Here is a 21893-nt window from a genome sequence, read left to right as displayed (position 1 = left end):
GCTCGTAAGAATAGTTCTTGATCCGGCAAGAAAACCATACCGGATAGAACTTCTGTTCACACACATAGGAACGATGATTTCAGGGCGATTTTTGTAACGGAGCGAAGCTGTTCCGCACCGATCTCAAAAGTGGAGCGTGACACTAATTGGATAGGTCCTGTGCCACAATTTGAGGCTGTGTAAACACAGGAATTCTGACCGTAGCGGTAACGAAAAGGAGGAGCAGAGGACTGGAACCTACTGGTGTGAGGACTGGGATTTAGTTCACCAAATCCTCTAGGCTAACTAACACCGCGGCAAAACGCAATGCGCATGAGCACAAAATTTGACATCCGGTCAGCTTTTTATTTCCGGTCTAGTATATAAACCAATTGCGTAAGCATAACATCGACGTCGCACCAAGTTTAAAAGCAAAAAGGGAGAAACAGACAAAAAAGGGGGCGAAAAAAATCACTTCATTCGAAAGCTTATATATTTTTCTAGCGTCAAACTTTTGCACCACATGGTTATCTGTTTGCACCAACGGTGAAAATGATGTTTGTAGTTTGCAGGTCGCGAGCGCTCGAAATGACGACTTTGTTTTTACTTGCTTTCTTGCATGCTTCTGGTTTGGCATAAGTTTATTTGGGAGAAGGCGACAACTAAGAAAATACTTATGAAAGAAACCAAAATAAAGACGTCATCATTATCATTAACGCTAAAACCAGGAATTAAAATTTTAGTCCGTTTAATAATTTTTTTTTATTATCAGAGAAAACAAGAACTCAAAACAAAAGATGGGCGGGATTTAATAACAACTTCGACTTTGATGACTGCAGTCACGAACACCCGGAGTTTTCAGTGCCGGGAAACTAAACATGCCTATAAATGACTTTCATTCAAGAAAATGCCTACTTAATTCTTTTATATGGTTGTTCTTTGGTTGAAGACTTCAATAATTTCAGACTGTGCGGCTCGGCTGCATCTCATGCAAACACGAAACTTCCAACTGCTAAATACATGGCATGAAAATTTCAACTTCTAAAAGCCATCGAACCAGCTTTCGCTCTCTAATTCTGAGAATGAAAAAATAGAGTTGTCAACTTGCTGCCAACCTCAACAGTATAATTAGGCATATGTTTCATGGCAATCAACTCAGAGGAGTTTCGTTTCAAAACAAGGTAAAACTCTCTGGTAAATAAAAAACTACAAAGCGATTGTGTGTTGTGGTTTTCCAAATAAAGCTCGAATCGGCTTTAAGACATGTAGACTGAGAAATTGAAGAACTGAAAATTAGAACTAAAATACACAAGCTTGCAATGATAACTTTTTATGTCTTTGTTTCAGCCGGGTTAAGTGAAAAATAACAGTCAAAAACTTTGTTTTCGTGAATGAAAATCAGTTTACTTGACGCTCAAGTCAAAATTTCACACTCTGAGTTATTATCATCTTACCTTTTCTGAATCTAATCGACTAATTGTTTCAGTGATCTGTGCCTGGTTATCCATAAAAGCAATTTCAATAACTACAAAATAGTCAAAACACGAGCAGCATGAAGCAGAAGGACTGAACCACACGCTGCACACAGAATGAATCCGAACGCGCGCGGGAGACTTTGATCTGACTGGCAAGTGTTACTGAAAAAGAGACCGGAAATGCTCAATCTGGCGCATGCTTAGACGTTTTGCCGCGGTGTTAGGCTAACGGCTCCTAATACCAAAGAACTTAAGAAAGTTTAAAGACTATTTCTTCAAGCTTGAAAATTCCGGAAAACAGTCTTTTTCAGCTTATGGATAAACCATTTTAAAAAGCGATTTTCCAAACATTTTAAAGACCTTTTATTAGCTTTTCACCTGCTGCGAATGTAATCTTAATGCAGTGGGCTTTTCTATAGCAGAATCTGTCAATGATCAAGTTACTTTCTACCCATAGTATCTTTCAAAGCTTATAATCGACTCTTTTTTTTAAGTTACATCTAACGCAAACGGAAAAATCTGAGTAATTTCTGTCGTTGAGGCTCAGACGTCTTTCCTATGAAACGGCGAGAAGCGAGGAAAAACGCTGTATTTTGATTGGCTATGTAACCACCCCTCGTTTACCCCAGTGAGATAACTGAGTGATACAAGTAACAAGTAAATACGAGAGTTAGTAAACAAGCTGTTGCAATCAGAACGCCAGCACGCTTGAAGGAGACTCTGCAAACGGCCTACCCTCAAGTCCAGCGTCCTCTCCACGCTCTCTCGCCTTAATTCTACCAGTAAGAAACCCCTCCTTCCCCCTTTTCATCTGAATACCTGCTATGGACGCTGAAACTATTACAGAATCTCTGACGGAGACCATTTCTCCTCTGCAGGACATTCTATCGATACTTGCCCAAATATGATGTATGAAACACGTTTGAGCCCACGGGAATCGTATGCAGTTGTCAAAATTCGCCTACTTACGAAAACGGGTTACCAAGAAATTAGAACACCACTTCCTCCTTTTGGGACCAAACAAAAAACGTCTAAAAATTTCCCATGTTCTTTTCTGGTAAACTGATCAAAATATTTTTGCACTAAAGGAAATCATTCTTACAGCTCAAAAACGTTAAAGATCTGATCAAACGGGTTGTGCTCTTCGTATAAGTTCGTTAGGCCCCCCAAGTATAAAGTCAGCGAAATTAATTTTTCTAGCTCCATCGATCAGAACGCTTAAAAATCACTTGAAACTTTACAATGGTATTTACTTTTATATTATTAATTATGATGATTATGATTACGATTTTTCTTAATTATAATTGTTATGATTATTATGATCATGATTATTAATAGATATTAACTACGGATTAAAAAATGCTCGGAACCCAAGACCTTCCAGACACCGGTAGGACGCTCTAACCACTGAGCTATGGGCGACCCACATGACCACCAGGTCACAGGTTTTGAGGGAGCTACAGGACTTCGCGTCTCGCTAGTACGCTGAACTGAAGCAAAGCACCTTACGAAAAGTGTTGTTTACTCTTTGAAGCCAACCAACCACCCAAGTGTGTTTTTTTTCCACAAGCATTTCCGTTTAGTTGTACTTTTATTTCTAATTTCATCACTCTTGGGTGATTTTGATTATTATTTAATATCATTATTTCAACTAAACGTGTTTTGAAATCTAATTTAAGTTGTACATGAATTTTAAGGTGCTCCATTGATGCAGTTGATGCGGCATGCGGCATTAAAGATTTCGGATCATTCGGCGAAGAGTCCAACCCCAGAACTAAAGGACGCAAAGAAAACTCACAAGTTTGAAAATGTCAAAACCAACTTGTTCTGCTAGCTATCATGTGCTCAAAAGTGATCCAGAACTAAACGAACCTCCAGCATTGCTAGCAGAAGATGAATCCGAAGCAGACGACGATGAAGGCACAAATAAATCTCCTTTGTGGAAGGCGTTAATAAATTTAATGGGCGACCTCGAGGGTACAGGCACTCTCGCCCTACCTTATGCGATATCGCAGAGTGGATTAATAGCATTATCAGGATTGATTATCATTCCATTTATCGCTTTCTACACTGGAGCAATCTTGATTGACTGCCTTTACGACCAAAACGATGCTGGAGAAAGGGTTCGTGTCAGATCCAACTATAAACAACTTGGTGAAGCTTGTTCGTCGCGTTATAGCGGTACCATAGTTTCCGCTATCCAACTAATACATCTTTTCCTTGTGGCATCTCTGTACCTTGTAGTATGTGCTTCGCTTGCCACCGGTATTTTTCCAGATTTACCGCTGTCCGACAAATTCTGGATGTTTATTGCAGCCGCTGTTGTTCTTCCTACCTTGTTTCTAAAGGATTTCTCGCAAGTCGCTTGGTTGAGTTTGATAAATGTGATAGGTTTTTATATAGCTGTGATTACTGTTTTATCCTATGGGATAACACATCATTTATCGTGGAATCCAATTAAAATCTCAGTATGGGATATAGAGAGTGCACCTGTTTCGCTGGCAGTTATCTCGTATAGTTATATCTGTCACTCTACTTTGCCTGGCCTTGAGGCAAGTATGGAAAACAGGTCGCAATATCGCCCAATGCTCGGACTTGCTTTCTTCTTCGCTGCCATGATGAAGGTGATATTTTCAGTGTTTGCATTTTTGTCCTTTAGTCCTAACATCCAAGAAGTAATCTCTAATAGCCTTCCCATGGGTGTTATTCGCACCCTTGTCAACACGTCTTTAATTTTGAGCGTAGTTTTTTCATATCCTTTTTTGGTAATATCTATCATACAAATAATCGAAGATTTAGTGTCCGAAGATTGTTTTTCACTCAAAATACCTCGTATTGTTTGGTTTGTTGGCATTCGAGTTGCAACAAATTTCCTTACTCTCCTTCCAGCAATTTTAATCCCACATTTTGCGCTCTTTATGGCTTTTATTTCAAGTTTAACAGGATCAGCGACAATGTTTATTTTACCGGCTCTTTTCCATCTCATTTTGAAAAAGAAAGATCTAAAACTGTACCATTATATTTTCGACATTTTAATTCTTATCTTTGGTGTTTATGTTGGAGTAGTAGGTTTGTTATACACCGGGAAATCATTGTTTAAAACTATCTTCCACGATAATTGATTTTACAATGGGCAGTCATCAACAATTAATTCACCGTTTCTGCATTGTCGTGAACCAAGGCACCGACTCGAGGCCGCTACTTAAGGACGGGAGGAGCAACCCACTAGGTCCAACGATAGACCATGGGCAATTTTCGTTTTATTTTAGTTAAGACATTTTTTAAAAAAAATTTCTTTATTTTCCAATCAATTTAACAGTAAAGACAAGGTGTCACTGACTTTTAAATGATAACACAGAAAAAGAAAAGCAGACATTAAAACCTGTAGCAAGTGTCTATGTACCTACTTTTTTAAATAATCATGGGAATTTCAATATAGTCATCCTCCTTTTCTAAGATATCAAATAGCAATTTACAGATTTTCATTTTAAAGTCAGTCAGTAATTGTTTACCCATGGAATTCAGTCCCAATAAATAAAATTAATGATTACATCTAAAAGGTTGTCAACTGTTTGCTTTTTCAGTGAACAATACCTGGGTTGGGTTGTTCAAAGCTGGGTTAAGATAACCCAGGGTCAATGCGAAATTTGAATTCAGATGTGAAAGCTTAAAAATTAAATCACAGTTTAATTCATTTTATCAACAAGTTGATGATTGGATGCTCTTAAAAATAACAGAGAACATTATCCGCAGAAATGTTTTTGAACAAAAGACAAGGAACCCGGGTTAAGTGCTAATCGGCCTTCGAACAACTGCGCCCTGTAGAGCATCAATTGCACCAGTAAAACAAAACGTTGTATTTAAACGTTCGACGCACTCCGGCCAGTGTGTCTTCAAATTACAAGCACTTGAGACGAACCATACGTTATCAATGTAGCCTTCAAAACATTTTCATAATGATACACAGTTTAAATAGAGGTTTTGCTGTACGCAATCCTTACATTCAAAATATGCCATAATCATAATTATCTATCGCAAGAACACTTTCACCCTTTCCCCTCAACTGCTACCTGTACGCCGAACAAACATATCGAAAGCACTCTCCTAAGTGCAAAAACGTCTTTCAACACACCCGTAACTAAGCCAAAACCTTTTTTCAAGGGACGGATCGACCAAGACGCCTTTAGTTCTATAGTCTCTCAACATCACTCCAAATTCCATTTGGTATTTCTTTTATTTTATAAAGTTAAAGCTAGTTAACGTAGCTTGAATTTCATCCGATTGCTTCGAGTCGTTTTCTCCTCTCAGCAGCGTCTGAATCGACCAGCCGTTAATGCCGTCCAGTGACGTCACTACTACCCGAAAACCGGGTAGTGATTATGATTGGTTGATTGTCTAAATATTCGCATAAACATGTATAATTATGAGAAGTTTTTGGCGGGATTGTCGCTTAATATTCAGCGGATCCCATCTGTGGCATGCTTGCGTGTATATTTCAAACATTTAGATAATCTTTATCGTAAACAGCAAAACTGCCCTTGTCTTCGAAACTGAATTGCTAAATTTAACTGCGAATGAATAATCATTGCAGAGAGTCGGTAGGTTTTTCATTAAGAGCGCTTTGTGGCTTCCGCCGTGATTTTGTTTATGCGAAGCTTTTGAGACCAATGCCATGTTTTCATTCGACCTTCTTGCTATTTTCACCGTCAAGTGTAATGATTATAATCTGTTAGCTTTTCTTTCTTGTTTCCTTGTTTTCTTTTTTATCCCTTAAGGACCAAATAGCTTCTTTTCAATTGAAGGAAATTGTTGTGTTTTCGAACTAGGTGTTCCGTGTGTGTATTTATTTCATTGCGTGATTGCGACCGAGTTTGAATTACAACCGCTTCAGAGTACTGCATGCTTGATAGTTTGAACATTAAACATGACTGATCCAAAAGAGTAAAGCAATTCTGTCAGCTGTTCAGTATCATGTAAACATTTCCAAACGATATTTCTTGGTTTGCCTCTTGAGAATTGTGTTTTACCTTTTGCATGTATTAAAGCAAAGGAGTACGTAGTGAGGTCACTGGACGGCATTAACGGCCGGTCGACCAGTCTGCAGAGTATGGCAGAACTTGACAAGATCTCGTGTGTGCAGAGCCAATTTTAGCCGCGTGCAACGCGTACAATACGATTTTTTACGTCAGAATACTGTTGCATGCCCACAGAGGGGCTCAGTATTAAAAGGACGCGAGTTTTAGGCGCCTTTCCAGCTGTTTTAGATGACCTAAATTTCAAATTTTTCGGGGGAGCATGCGCCCGGACCCCCTAGTATGTTCATGCTTTACCATTCAGTTCTCTCAAAAGAAAGGCTACAAACAAGATTACAGACAAATTACCAGTCCATTCATTCGTATACTGAACCTCACCATACTGATGAGAAAGCAAACGTGTAAGCAAGGGATGTGGAAAGTGGAAGAACCGAGAGGTTAGGATAGATTTGGCAAAAAATATCATGGCTACGCCCCTGAAAGTCAGGTGTAAAACTCTTTGTAGGCCCAATGCTGCCGCGTGCAATGCTACGATTTGGTGTACGCAAAAAGCTGCTTCAAAAAAGGTTCGTGCGCGCACTGGCCATACTCTGCATACTGGCCGGTCGATTTAGACGTTACTGAGGGAGTAATAACGACTCGAAGTAATCGGATGAAAGTCAGGCTAGTTAACGTGCTTTGAAACCTTTCAAAAATTATACATGATTTTTAAAAAAAAAAAACCAAACCAAAGGCAACGGGGCGCCGGCAAATTAAAAGATTCAGTCGGGTTTGAAATGCCCAAAACAATTAAGTCGTTCCGCCAGCTATGCAAAGGAGATTGACTGCCAAGGTCTAGTGAATAGCATTTAAATTTATTCAGAATAAACCACTTGTGTTCAATTATTTCAGATCTCCGCTCTTTAGTCAGAGTCAAAGGATCGCTAAGGTACAGCTGTTAAGCTGTTGAGGTACAGCTTGCTCAATTGTTACATTAAGACGTTACATATCTTAAGGACACCGCCAAAAATTAAGGTAAGCGTCGCTACCCTGATCGGCAATGACCATCCATGACTACAAAAAATAGTTTTCGGCCATCACTTTGGATCTTTGTGAATTGGGCTAACTTGTCTGAATCAGATGACTGTGGTCAGTAGAGTCTACTCAAAGACCCAAAGCGATCATCATTACGTCAATTTGTGATCTGAGAGGGTGATGATGTAGCTTAGATGTAAAGTGGTTCTTTACCTATCCATATGTTTTCACCTGGGCATTGATAAGAAAACGAAAATCTCTGAATGGCTCTTCTCGAATAAATGATTGAATAATTATGACGATGACGCTTGTATGGACGATGACAGCGCACGCGCATATGATTTTACTTGTATTCAGTCAGCCAAAAAGGTAAAGCTCACACGTTATCATTAGAACTTGCAGCAGTGTCCCAACATTTTCCCCTTTTACATAAGTAAACAGCATGACTTCTCAGCTCACACGCATCATCGATTTAGCGCCCTCGATCTCTTATCATTAGTCATGCATGAGTCCATAGCACGCGATTCTGTTCCCCAAAACCAAAGCAATTAAAAGGAGCTTAACTCTTTGCAGCTGAATTGACTTAAAAATTTCTCTCTTCAACGCATCAACTGTTTATTATCACGTTTTAATACAATATTTTAATAAAGTGCGATTGTTACGAAGCCCTTCAGACTTCTTCGCTATGTCTTTATAGATTTGTGTGGGTTAACCATGTCTGACAGATAGAAACGCGCTAATAATTTATTCCATTGAAAAATTAACAAAAAAGAAGACGCACAGTCTGGCAGCTCTCAATAAAAACTGTAGCTCCGTTGTTTTCATCTTTGGTGTATTAATTTGTTTTTTTTTTGGTTGGCTTGGAAAACCAGTTTTCTCAATTATTAAAGTAAAGAATAACTGAGTGAGCAATCGAGAAACTAATTACCGCGCTACTTTTGAGTTGAAAAGTTTGCTCGGACTGCTGCAAATTGCGGGCTGAAATTTGAAGCGTTCAGATCGTGAAAGCAGGAATATATGATAAAATGTGCTCTGCAATAGGCCATTTCCGAGTTCCAAAAAATCTCACTTTCAAAACGAGGCTAAGTGCGAAACCTTTGTTGTGAAAATGAGTTTTATTTGCATCATAATTAAAAATAATTTTCATGTCAATGGCTTCGCACTTAGCCTCGCTTTGAAAGTGAGATTTTTTGGAAAATCCGGAAAATCAGTCTTTTTAAGCTTATGGATAAACCATTTTAAAGACCTTTTAACAGAATCTGTCAATGATCAATTTACTTTCTACCCATAGTATCTTTCAAAGCTTATAATCGACTCTTTTTTTAAGTTCCATCTAATGGAAACGGAAAAATCTGAGTAATATCTGTCGTTGAGGCTCAAACGTCTTTCCTATGAAACGGCGAGAAGCGAGGAAAAACGCTGTATTTTGATTGGCTATGTAACCACCCCTCGTTTACCCCAGTGAGATAACTGAGTGATACAAATAACAAGTAAATACGTCTAAGAGCTAGTAAACAAGCTGTTGCAATCAGAACGTCAGCACGCTTGAAGGAGACTCTGCAAACGGCCTACCCTCAAGTCCAGCGTCCTCTCCACGCTCTCTCGCCTTAATTCTACCAGTAAGAAACCCCTCCTTCCCCCTTTTCATCTGAATACCTGCTATGGACGCTGAAACTATTACAGAATCTCTGACGGAGATCATTGCTCCTAAACAGAACATTCTATCAATACTACAAGTGCCCAAATCCGATGTATGAAACACGTTCGAGCCCACGAGAATCGTATGTAGTTGTCAAAGTCGCCTACTTATAATAACGGGTTTCATTTACCAAGAAATTAGAACACCACTTTCTCCTTTTGGGACCAAACTAAAAACGTCTAAAAATTTCCCATGTTTTTTTCTGGTAAACTGATCAAAATATTTTTGCACTAAAGAAAATCATTTTGAGAAACTGCCAGCGTTGGACGGGGTAACAGAAAAAATTTCTTACAGCTCAAAAAAATTAAAGATCTGATCAAACGGGTTGTGCTCTTCGTATAAGTTCGTTAGGCCCCCAAAGTATAAAGTCAGCGAAATTAATTTTTCTAGCTCCATCGATCAGAACGCTTAAAAATCACTTGAAACTTTACAATGGTATTTACTATTATTATTAATTATGATGATTATGATTACGATTGTTATTGATTATAATTGTCATGATATTAATAGATATTAAGTACGGATTAAAAAATACTCGGAATCCAAGACCTTCCAGATACCGGTAGGACGCTCTAGCCACTGAGTAGCCTGCGAGCCATCTCTCCTATTTGGGCCAGTGAAGCGAGTCTCGCGAGAACGCGCGTTCTCGCGATGCTCACTTCGCTTACCCAAATAGGAGAACTTGCTCGCAGGCTAACCACTGAGCTATGGGTAACACACATGACGACCAGGTCACAGGTTTTGAGGTAGCTACAGGACTTCGCGTCTCGCTAGTACGCTGAACTGAAGCAAAGCACCTTACAAAAAGTGTTGTTTACTCTTTGAAGCCAACCAACCACCCAAGTGTGTTTTTTTTCCACAAGCATTTCCGTTTAGTTGTACTTTTATTTCTAATTTCATCACTCTTGGGTGATTTTAATTATTATTTAATATCATTATTTCAACTAAACGTGTTTTGAAATCTAATTTAAGTTGTACATGAATTTTAAGGTGCTCCATTGATGCAGTTGATGCGGCATGCGGCATTAAAGATTTCGGATCATTCGGCGAAGAGTCCAACCCCAGAACTAAAGGACGCAAAGAAAACTCACAAGTTTGAAAATGCCAAAAGCAACTTGTTCTGCTAGCTATCATGTGCTCAAAAGTGATCCAGAACTAAACGAACCTCCAGCATTGCTAGCAGAAGATGAATCCGAAGCAGACGACGATGAAGGCACAAATAAATCTCCTTTGTGGAAGGCGTTAATAAACTTAATGGGCGACCTTGAGGGTACAGGCACTCTCGCCCTACCTTATGTGATATCGCAGAGTGGACTAATAGCAATATCAGGCTTGATTATTATTCCATTTATCGCTTTCTACACTGGAGCAATCTTGATTGACTGCCTTTACGACCAAAACGATGCTGGAGAAAGGGTTCGTGTCAGATCCAACTATAAACAACTTGGTGAAGCTTGTTCGTCGCGTTATAGCGGTACCATAGTTTCCGCTATCCAACTAATACACCTTTTCCTTGTGGCGTCTCTGTACCTTGTACTATGTGCTTCGCTCGCTACGGGTATTTTTCCAGACTTCCCGCTGTCCGACAAATTCTGGATGTTTATTGCAGCCGCTGTTGTTCTTCCTACCTTGTTTCTAAAGGATTTCTCGCAAGTCGCTTGGTTGAGTTTGATAAATGTGATAGGTTTTTATATAGCTGTGATTACTGTTTTATCCTATGGGATAACACATCATTTATCGTGGAATCCAATTAAAATCTCAGTATGGGATATAGAGGGTGCACCTGTTTGGCTGGCAGTTATCTCGTATAGTTATATCTGTCACTCTACTTTGCCTGGCCTTGAGGCAAGTATGGAAAACAGGTCGCAATATCGCCCAATGCTCGGACTTGCTTTCTTCTTCGCTGCCATCATAAAGGTGATCTTTTCAGTGTTTGCATTTTTGTCCTTTAGTCCTAACATCCAAGAAGTAATCTCTAATAGCCTTCCCATGGGTGTTATTCGCACCCTTGTCAACACGTCTTTAATTTTGAGCGTAGTTTTTTCATATCCTTTTTTGGTAATATCTATCATACAAACAAAAAAAATGAATCGAAGGGTCAGTGTCCGAAGATTGTTTTTCACTCAAAATACCTCATATTGTTTGGTTTGTTGGCATTCGAGTTGCAACAAACGTTCTTACGCTCCTTCCAGCAATTTTAATCCCACATTTTGCGCTCTTTATGGCTTTTATTTCAAGTTTAACAGGATCAGCGACAATGTTTATTTTACCGGCTTATTACCATTATATTTTCGACATTTTAATTCTTATTTTTGGTGTTTATGTTGGAGTAGTAGGTTTGGTGTACACTGGGAAATCATTGTTGAAAACTATCTTCCACGATAATTGATCTTAAAATGAGCAGTCACCAATGGACACTCAATTAATTCACCGCTTCATTACCGTGTACCAAAGCACCGACTCGAGGCCACCTTGTCCAAAGGGGGCTACTCAAAGACGGGAGTAGCCGCCCCGAGGTCCAACGATGGACCATGGACAATTTTCCTTTTATTTTAGTTTAGATATTTTCTTTTTTCTTTATTTTTCAATCAAAAGTTTCGTTTAGTCTCAGTTTGCCCAGTAATTCACTTTTGATTTAGAATCAACTTTGAGGAAATAATATTTTGATTTTAGAAAACAAAAAGAAAAAAAGAAAATGTAGATGTTAAGACAATGGGTTTCTTGTTATGGCAGTCAAGGCCACAATAAACCTGTTGCCCCTTTATATACCTCTTTTGGTAAAAAAGGTAGCCCTTTTCTATACCTTTCTTTGAAAAATGTTGCCTCTTTCACATACAATCACGTAGTAACTGTAAGTCCGTCTTTTTTCCATGAATGGTTATATGTAACGTTTAATAATTTGATGTAACCATAAGGTGCATCTGTTTAATCAATGTATAAATAGACTGTTTAGTTTAATAACGACTAATTTTCCGGTTTAATCATTTAAAATAACTGACAGACGAAAAAAAAAAAAAAAGACACTTGCTTTGGTAAATACGTCTGAAAGTTTTATGGCAGATTCTTTCAATTCATAAGTGAAAGAATTATTTCCCCCACTTGGTCTTCTTTTTCTTTTGTCTTCTTCTTTTGTGCAAGTAAAGAAAAGAAGAAATGGTTCGTATGAGTATTGAACTCATGGCCTTATTAAGTGTTATTAGTACCACGCACTAAATAATGCTGAATTATACCGAATTTTTTTGTTAGAGCAGGATTCTGGATTCCACAAGCAAAAATTTCCCGTATTCTGTATTTCAAAATGAAGAGTTTTGTAACTTACCTTATTTGGGCGAGTCTTTCATTGGACTGCCGCTGGAAACTGTACAAAATTAACAATGTAATTCAGCCAGTCTAGATTGGTGAGATGTTGCTTCCAGGTACTTTCCATATCAGATTGTTTTAAAGTCGACCCCCCTAAAGCGGGCACTGAAGTGGACTATTCAAAGTATGGACTGTCCATATCGAGAAGAATTAAAAAGAGACTGGATAATTCTTGTCAGAAGGATAATGCGTCTTAATGTGAAAACAGATTGTTAACGGTTTGAGAATTTTGGATGAATAATTTGTCTATCCGTTAAATTTGACGGATTTAAAAGATAGATTATCCTTTTTGCATGGACGGATAAGCCATCTCTATAAAGTGTGAAAACGGCCGATATAATCATACTGATTAAAACCTAAAGAAATGCATTAGAATGCAATGGAGATTAACGTGTCAAAAAGGTCTCTTAAGCCGTATTGTTTAGAAGGGAGAACGGCCCTTTTATTTTCAAGGAGTTGATTATCATATTGGACTTAAGGTACAGCTTGCTTGATCACTATAAAAAGACATTACATATCTGAAGGATTTAAGGAGAACGCCAAAATAAAGGTAAGCTTTGGTACTCTGATCAGTGAGCACTCAAGGAACCGATACAACAAACGTTTTCTGCTTTGGACCCTCTTGAATTAGGCCATCTTGAATGAATAGTTCTACACAAAGGCGCAAAGAGATCGTCATAATATGCCAATCTGTGAGGCGACTATAATAGCCGGCAAAGATGTTTAGACGTTCCTTTTTTATTACTTATCCTAATTTTTTCGCCTCTGCTGAGGTAAATCATGTTACCTGGTTTTAACCCTTTCACTGCCAAATGGGGCCAAAGCTAAGTAAAAATTCAACAAAATTTTGAAATTTCATTTTGTAAAATGCTGAAGAACAAATCATGTGAAAGAACTAGCAAAGAGGTGTCATTTTAATGGTAACATTTTGTCCACGTACAGAAGCAAAAGTTAGAGCGCATCATGAGACTAAATGTACATCATTTAGCTCTGGCGGCGGTAGACAGTTTGAGGAAAGGGAAAATCTCTGAATGGCGCTTCTCAGTTATGTAATGCGTGAATAATTATGAACGATTACGCTTGGATGGGCATGTGTTGTTGGTTGTAATCAGTTAACCATGAACAAAATATAGCTCAACTTCAAACATGAGAGCAGTGCCCATACCTTTTCCCCTTCTTAATAAGTAAACAGCACAACTGCTTTCAAGAAATTGTTCACATCAGACTACTAAAGGAATGTGACTTATTAATATGCCGCTGGGCCAACAAGCTATGCATATTTAGTTCACACGGATCAACATTACTGATTCCGGTCATTCCAAGCCCATTCAATTCATTTCATTAAGGATTCATTTAGGGCCGTGTAAATGAATTATTTGCAGCTAAATTAAACTGATTCGGACTTCAACGCTCTTTTAATTATCATCACATATCCAGTCAAATCTATATTACTGCAAAGGAGAGTTAGACCAATTTTGATGTATTAAAGTTGTGTTTAAATCATATCAAATTTTTCTTAAAAAACAACTTAAGAAGTTTCCAAGTGTGGGCTCATTTTTATGGTTACGTTGTTTTTTAAAGACAGTAAAAGGTCTAACCATTTAGTGAAAATCGCGTATTTGAGCATTTTCAATAACCGCGGTTTATCTGCGCAAGCTTCATTATCCCCCGATGAGGTATGCTATCAAGATTTATCAAGCGTGTCACCATTGTGAGATGCTAACAAAGCTCCGTACGCATAAACCGGCGCTTTCTTCAGTTCCTTTTTATTCATAACTTTTTTAATGCCAGTGGAAATGCAATTTGAGCGTCAAGTGATACAATCATTCAGAAAGATCAGGAGAATAGTGAAAATTGCAAAAGAGATTCTTTGGCTTGTTCGTATAGGCTAGGTTCGTCTCGGAAAGTTTGAAATATTGTTATTCATGTCCAGTGCCAGGATTATGCCATGAGTTGTTTGCACGTGATAAGAGTACACTTTAAGATGTCAACCCTCTTTGTTGTCAGTCACTTTTTGAGTGCTTAGGGTTCCCCTGAATGGAGGTCAAACCCAGGTTTCGTTTCTGAGACGTTTTCCAATGCACACTGTCCAACCCCTCCCCTTACCCACAAACAATGTTGGACGAGTGTATCCAGAATTTTTACCGAGTTTCAGCTTTGTATACGGTCGGGGGAGGGAGAACTGCAAGATAATTTCGAGAAGGGTGCATTGTTTTAAGAGGGAACCGAGAAATGACTGAAAAATATGAATATTGTAGTACTCTCCCGTGGACTTTTGTCCAGGATTGTAGATTGACTATGATGGGGTCGAATTTTCAATAGAGTTACTAGAATTGGGTCGCACATTTTCTGATTTTTGGGGTAAGACAGTTCTTCATATTTACGGTTAGCAAACTTACGAGAATGTTTGTATTGTAAGTGAAAAAAAAAGTGTTCTTGAGTCAATTCATTTTAGGATGACCTATTTCAAGTATTGATAGGGTAGATACAAAAATTGAAAGTGACTTAGTTGGGATGGCGAAAATTACATATTTGCCCAAAAGTGACTAAGATGGGGTCTATATACAATTGGCCACAGAATAGACTATAATGGGGTAGGGGCTCTGAGAGGTCAGCGGCACATACCCAGCAAAAGGAACTCAAGTACCTCCCCGGGACTGAATGGAGGTGTCCCAAAGCAGAGGTTCCCCTGTATATGAAACTCTTTGAGCGCATAAGAAATGAGCCAAATTAATTTTAATTTTTTAATTAATTTTGACAAGAATGCTTTTTTCAGAATGATTTCCTCAATGGTATTTATTATTTTTTTATTTAACCAAACGTGTTTTGAAATCTAATTTAAATTGTTCATGAATTTTAAGGTGTTTCATTAATGCTGCATTAAAGATTTCGGATCATTCAGCAAAGAGCCAAACGTCAGGACTAAAGGACGCAAAGAAGACTCAAGTTTGAAAATGCCAAAAAAAACTTATTCGGCCAGCTATCATTTGCTCAAAAGTGACCCAGAACTAAACGAACCTCCAGCATCGATAGCAGAAGATGAATTAGCAGCAGACGACGATGAAGGCACAAAAAAATCTCCTTTGTGGAAGGCGTTAATAAACTTAATGGGCGAAATCGAGGGTACGAGTATTGTCGCCTTACCATATGTGATATCTCAGAGTGGACTAGTGGCGGTAGCAGCATTGGTTTTCATTCCATTTCTGGGCTTCTATACTGGAGCAATATTGATTGACTGTCTTTACGACGAAAACGATGCTGGAGAGAGAGTTCGTATCAGATCCAACTACAAACAGCTGGGTGAAGCGTGCTTCACTCGTTTTGGTGGTACCATAGCCCACACAGTCCAGTTACTCGATCTTTTTCTTTCCGCCTCTCTGTACCTTGTATTGTGTGCTTCACTTGCTAATGGTATTTTTCCAAATTTACCGCTGTCCGACAAATTAAGTATGTTTATTACAGCCACTGTAGTTCTTCCAACATTATTTTTGAAGAATTTCTCTCGAGTCGCATGCTTGAGTTTGATTAGTGTGATAGCTATATTTATAGCTTTAGTTGCTGTTTTAGTCTACGGAATAGCCCATCATTCATCATGGAACCCAGGAAGAATCTTGGTGTGGGATATAGAGGGTGCACCTGTTTCATTGGCAATTATCTCGTATATGTATCTCTGTCACACTACTTTGCCTGGCCTTGAGGCAAGTATGAAAGACAAGTCGCAATATCGCACAATGCTCGGACTCACATGCTTGTTCGCTGCCATTATTAAGGTGACTTTTTCAGTGTTAACCTTTTTCTCCTTCAGCTCTAACATCGAAGAAGTAATCTCTAATAGCCTTCCCATGGGAGTTCTTCGCATCCTTGTCAACGCTTTTTTTAATTTTGAACGTAGTTTTTTCATATCCTTTTCTGGTTATTACTATCATACAAATAATCGAAGATTCAGTGTCCTTAGATTGTTTTTCATTCAAAATACCTCGTATTGTTTGGTTTATTGGCATTCGAGTTGCAACTAACTTTCTTACTCTCCTTCCAGCAATTTTAATCCCACATTTTGCGCTCTTTATGGCTTTTATTTCAAGTCTGACTGGATCAACGGCAATGTTTATTTTACCGGCTCTTTTCCATCTCATTTTGAAAAAGAAAGTGCTAAAACTGTACCATTATATTTTTGATTTTTTAATTCTTATCTTTGGTGTTTATGTGGGAGTAGTAGGATTTGTGTACACTGGGAAATCATTGCTCAAAACTATCTTTCAGGATCATTGATTTTACAATCTGGGAAATCGCCAATAGACACTCAATTAATACACCTTTCTTACATTCCCGCGAAACAATTGAAAGCACCGGGACTTTAGGCATAGGCCTAAGGCCGGCGCCTAAGGGGGGCTACTCAACAACACGAGGAGGAGCTGCCCCGAGGTCCAACGATAGATTATGGACACTTTTCGTTTTACTTTAGATTAAACAGTTTTAGTTTAAAAAAAAATCCGTTTTTCTGCCAACTAAGCTAACAAACCAAACATGGTTTGAAGGGAAATTCCAATAATGCCGTCCCTATACTTTTTTATGGAATGGCTCGGCGTGTAATGAAGATGCAATGGAAAACACTAAGAGGCTTAAGCATGAAAGACATATTTCTCACAGTATTTGAATAATAATGTTATGCAGTCGAAGCCCGTGAGTACCGACCCTGAAACGGGGACCCAAAAAATGTTTGTATTTACTCGGTGTCTGTACTAAGCGTGTCATACAAATTTAAGTCAAAAATACAGATTTTATTGAGATAACTGATAGGTCTAGGGCCGAATTTTTGAAAACGTTACCGCCAAATAGACGTCTTTCAACAAGCAGTTCGTTTTCGGCCAAAATAGATTGTTCTGAATCTCCGCCAAGGTATAGCCAATATAAAAAGTAAGAGTGCAACCGTTGATTTATTTTAGAACATATCTTGCATGAAGGGGGGCATCTGCTTGTTTAGCGTTTTCGTGTAAAAGAAATAGTAGAATTGAGGAAAAATAAAGATTGTTGTTGTTTTTTGTTGTTATTGTACCAAATAGTATGTTTATTATAGCATAAGTAAACCATTCAACCAAGTCCACTGCCAATCGGCTTTTAAGAATTCGCCTTTCACATAATAATCTGTGTGCAGTCAACAATCTCTTGGATGAACTATTGTAATTGGCTGACTGAACAATAAAATGCATATCCAAAAATTACTCTTCTACTCTCTTTCCCTTCGCCCAGCCGAATGGGAAACATTTCTATCATACCTATGAACACAAATAACACAACGCCTTTTAGAGGAAGCCTTTCGAAATCGAGGCCCCCGCGATCCGTCCAAACGAATCCGGACATTTTTAAAACCGCATAACTTTTTTACCGGGATACTGGTGTGAAAGGAGCCGTAAACCACTCTGGCAGGAGAGCGGTTTGAAAAAGATGCGTTTCAGTGAGCAGATTCACTGGTTTCGTTAGGACGGAAGGCCGATTGGTGTAAAAAGTGAATAAATGCGGTTTCAAACATATCCGGATTGGCGTGGACGTGCCACAAGTTTATTGCACCGGGTACAGATTAACAGAATAGGCACTAAGTTAACCTTTTTACACGGAATAACAGCTACAGCTTAAGCTTCGAAATCATAATTATAAGTTACAACATAAGCACTAATGAGACATGCTGAACAAAATTTACCTCTGAAAACGATAAGTGTTAAATATAAACTTACTGAACCCAAAAATGTTAACCCTTGAAAGACGAAAAGTAGCGTTTGAGACTTAAAATATGAAAACTAGCACAAATCGTCCAACATTCAAGCGGTACGAGGCAGCTCAGGTCTGTGTATCGGTCTTTTTTTCTTTTCTGATCATTGTATAAAACAAATAGATTCCACGTTGCCGTGGGACTGTTCGATAATAAGAGCACAGAAGACGATAAAATGAGATGAAAACATAGTGACACACTCGCCTGAGGCTAGTGTACCACTTCTTTGTTTTTACAACATTTTGACTTGATCTGTTATCTGTTACTGAACAGACGCACGGCAACATGGAATCATTTGTTAAAGAGATTACATATCTTTAATGGACATCGCCAAAAATAAGCTTTTGGTACCTTGATCAATGAGCACCCAAGGCTACCAAAAATCTTTCCCCCTTTGGCATTATGCTTCGAATATAAGGAAAGGAAAAATCTCAGCCTGAATGGCGCTTCTCGATAGTGAACAATTATGAACTATGAAGCTTGAATAGACGATGACTGCGCATGTGATGTTGGTTACAATCAGTCAGCCAGCTACCCTCTGGTACCAAGAGTTTTTCTCGCTCTCTCTTTCGCGAAGAAAAATTTCAAGTAAAACCTTTGGGACCAGGGTATCAGCCAACAAGATACAGCTCAACTTTTATCATTAGAGAAATGTCCCAACCTTTTTCTCTTGCTAAAAACGAAAGTTACAGTACAACTGTTCCCACTAGTAACAATATGGATTGTCCAATTTGTAATTATTGAAAACAGCATATTGTCAACATTATCACCACAATCATTATTATATTCAATTCATACTACATTCAATTTCGGCAGCATTTGTCAGACCATGTTGACTGAAAGTACATGTTATGGTGCCATTTTTTTCCATTCCCAGGAAAAAGGTGAATAAAATCCATTGTGTTCAGTTAACTAACAGGACACAGCTCAACTGTTATCATGAGTTAGAGCGTTGCCCCTACACTTTTCTCTTGTAAATTAGTTAAAAGTTAAAAAATTGCTCGTTTAGACTGGTTTTTATGCTATGGAGCTATTGACAGCCCCGGCTGGATATTTAGCTAACATGGATGCTGACGGTTCGATGCTCTCATTAAGGTATTATGAAGGGCTGATCGCCCCATGTAAGAGAATTCAAAACAGTCTTGGATTCTGGATTCCACGTCGTGGATTCCAGATTCCAGGTACTGGATTCCAGTTTTTGTCAGTGGACTGACTTGGATTCTTGATTTCACTCAGTTGCGAGATTCCGGATTCGTTGAGCTGTATTCCGGAGTCCAAAAGCAAAAATTTCCCGGATTCTTGAATCCGGATTCCGTTACATTAGGCGACGATAACTATAAAGAATTCGAGAAAATGAACAACAAACTAAAGGTGGAGGCTCAAATTTTACACGTTTAGAGCGTTAAAAAGAATGAAATGTGCTTCGCAATTCAGTTTGCTGTGCGATATGTGATCAATATACGTGAAATGTCCGTGGCTGCGGTCGAGTAAAGAGCTCACAAGAATTTTGATTGTAAACTATATTTAAAGCAAAACCAATTTTGGTAAAACAGTTAAAGGATATAACTGCTTGGCTAGCTTCTTTGTTTTGACACAAATTGATCCCACGGTCTGTTATTCTGCGAAAAAACGGGTCAAATTTAAATTTTTTGAAAGGACATCAGCTGGCCAATTTCACCAAACCAACACAGCTGTAAAGTAGGCATCATCAGTTTCATCAAAGCAAGAAACGTTGCCGTACCAATCGAATCAAACAGAATGCGATTTTAGAATATTATGTGCATGAAATGTATGAAAGTCTTTCAAACACACCATGATAAATGAGCGAAATCTATTTTTCAAGCCAAACCAACCTGAACGCCTATTATAGTCCCTCAACATCACTCATTTATTGTATAAACTAACCTAAATCATTCTTGAATTTTTAAGTACTGTATTATTGCGATTTTAGTATATTAAGTCTTCCAACACACCGTAAGTAAGCGAAACCTATTTTTCAAGGGAGATCGACCAAGACGCCTTCATTACTGATATAGTCTCTCAACATCACTCCAAATTCCACTTGGTATTTCTTTATTTTATTAAGTTAATGCTAGTTAACGTGCTTTGAAATCTTTTTTAAATCGTACATGATTTTTAAGGGGCTGTATTATTGCCGTAGTAAGGCTATTTCGGATCATTAAGGAAAGGCAGAGGCACCGGCAAATTAAAAGACTCAGTCGAGTTTGAAAATGCCAAAAACAACTCGTTCCGCCAGCTGTGCCATGGAGATTGACCGCTTGACCGCTTGTATTTATCTCCGCTGGAGTTGATTATCATGTATATAAAGGTACCACTTGCTTGATCATTGCATTAAGACGTTACATATCTTTGGACACCGCCAAAAATAAAGGTAAGCTTTGTTATCCCGATCAATCAGCACCAAAGGTTACAAAAAATGTTTTACTCTTTGATCTGCATAAATTAGACCAACTTGTCTGAATGGACTGAATGTAGCTTTACACGAGGACCGTAAGCGATCAACATTGCCCGAATCCGTGAATTTGACTATCAAGTGATAGCTTAGATGTATTGTGGTCCTTTCCCTATCCATATTTTTTCGTCTCAGTGAGGTAAAATAATAAAAGAAAAGGGAAAATGTCTACATGGCGCTTCTCAATAATGAATAATTATAAACGATGACGCCCAGCCGGATTGACGAGGACTAAGCATGTGATGTTGGTTGTAATCAGTTAGCCATGAACAAGATAAACGTTTAGCTGTTATCATAAGTGCATTGCCCCTAGCTCCCCCTTGTTAATAAGTAAGCAGTGCAACTTCTTTCAAGAAATTGCTCCCAACATTATCGCTTAAAATAATGACGTTCATGCCACTGACCCAAAGAGCTAATGTTTATTAAGCTCACACGAATCATCGATTCTGTGCTCTTATTATACGTTTATTATTTATTCAAAAAATTTCCCCGATTTTGATTGGCTAAAAGCACACGCATAATTCACCAATAACCAGCTGCTGATGACTAAATTTGGATGAATTTTGCGTTTAATGAACCGATGACGTCAAAAGTACAGTCTTCTTGAAGGTTAATGCACCGTTAACCGAGAAGACCTGGGGACGAGGTTGAGTTGTTTTGGTTGTGAAAACAAAAATGGCGGACATTTCACTCGTTTCAATAGTAAGAACTAGGCGAAATAATTATATAGCTAAAAACATGGCAAGAACAGCAAGAAGACAACTCGAAGGAAGACATCTGCCGTTTGGAGAATATTTGCGGAGCTGAACAACCCTAAACGTGCACTATCGAAGGTGAACTTAACATCGATGGAGGTATGCATGTTTTAGCTACGTTTTTAAACTAGGAATTATTTTGAATTGAATAATAAAACAATTATTCAATTCGGCTTTCGTATCATATGAAGAACTGTGGAGATCTCGGAGGGTGTCATCCGCCTCGGCCGGATAACACCTTCCTCGATCTCCTCAATTCTTCATAAGATACCCAGCCTCATTCATTAATTGTTAAATAATTAACAGCCAAGACACGCGATCTTATTCCCTTAGGTTACATT

General features: G+C 38.4%; 2 protein-coding genes and 2 pseudogenes across 2 annotated transcripts in view; all 4 read left to right on the top strand.

The window, feature by feature from the left end:
- The first annotated feature begins 3135 nt into the window (after positions 1-3135).
- On the top strand, positions 3136-4576 carry LOC140925157 (vesicular inhibitory amino acid transporter-like). The gene has a single exon (XM_073375114.1). It carries the CDS (start codon positions 3263-3265, stop codon positions 4574-4576), a length of 1314 nt encoding a protein of 437 aa, XP_073231215.1. The 5' UTR covers positions 3136-3262.
- Positions 4577-10179: 5603 nt separating this feature from the next.
- On the top strand, positions 10180-12159 carry LOC140925223 (vesicular inhibitory amino acid transporter-like; annotated as a pseudogene).
- Positions 12160-15514: 3355 nt separating this feature from the next.
- Positions 15515-16829, top strand: LOC140925091 (vesicular inhibitory amino acid transporter-like; annotated as a pseudogene).
- A 3802-nt stretch (positions 16830-20631) lies between these two features.
- LOC140925089 (vesicular inhibitory amino acid transporter-like) overlaps positions 20632-21893 on the top strand; it is a 24318-nt gene continuing 23056 nt past the window's right edge. Inside the window, exon 1 of the mRNA XM_073375039.1 lies at positions 20632-20716. The gene's annotated coding sequence lies outside the window, so the exon portion shown is untranslated. The remainder of the gene's footprint in view (positions 20717-21893) is intronic.

The sequence above is a fragment of the Porites lutea genome, chromosome 14, assembly GCF_958299795.1.
Source record: "Porites lutea chromosome 14, jaPorLute2.1, whole genome shotgun sequence".
NCBI lineage: Eukaryota > Metazoa > Cnidaria > Anthozoa > Scleractinia > Poritidae > Porites > Porites lutea.
The sequence above is the reverse complement of the archived record's forward strand: the minus strand, read 5'-3'. Positions and strand labels throughout refer to the sequence as shown.

Bases quoted from the DNA above. Each gene is read 5' to 3' on its own strand.
- LOC140925157 (XM_073375114.1), top strand. From the start codon at position 3,263: ATGTCAAAACCAACTTGTTCTGCTAGCTATCATGTGCTCAAAAGTGAT.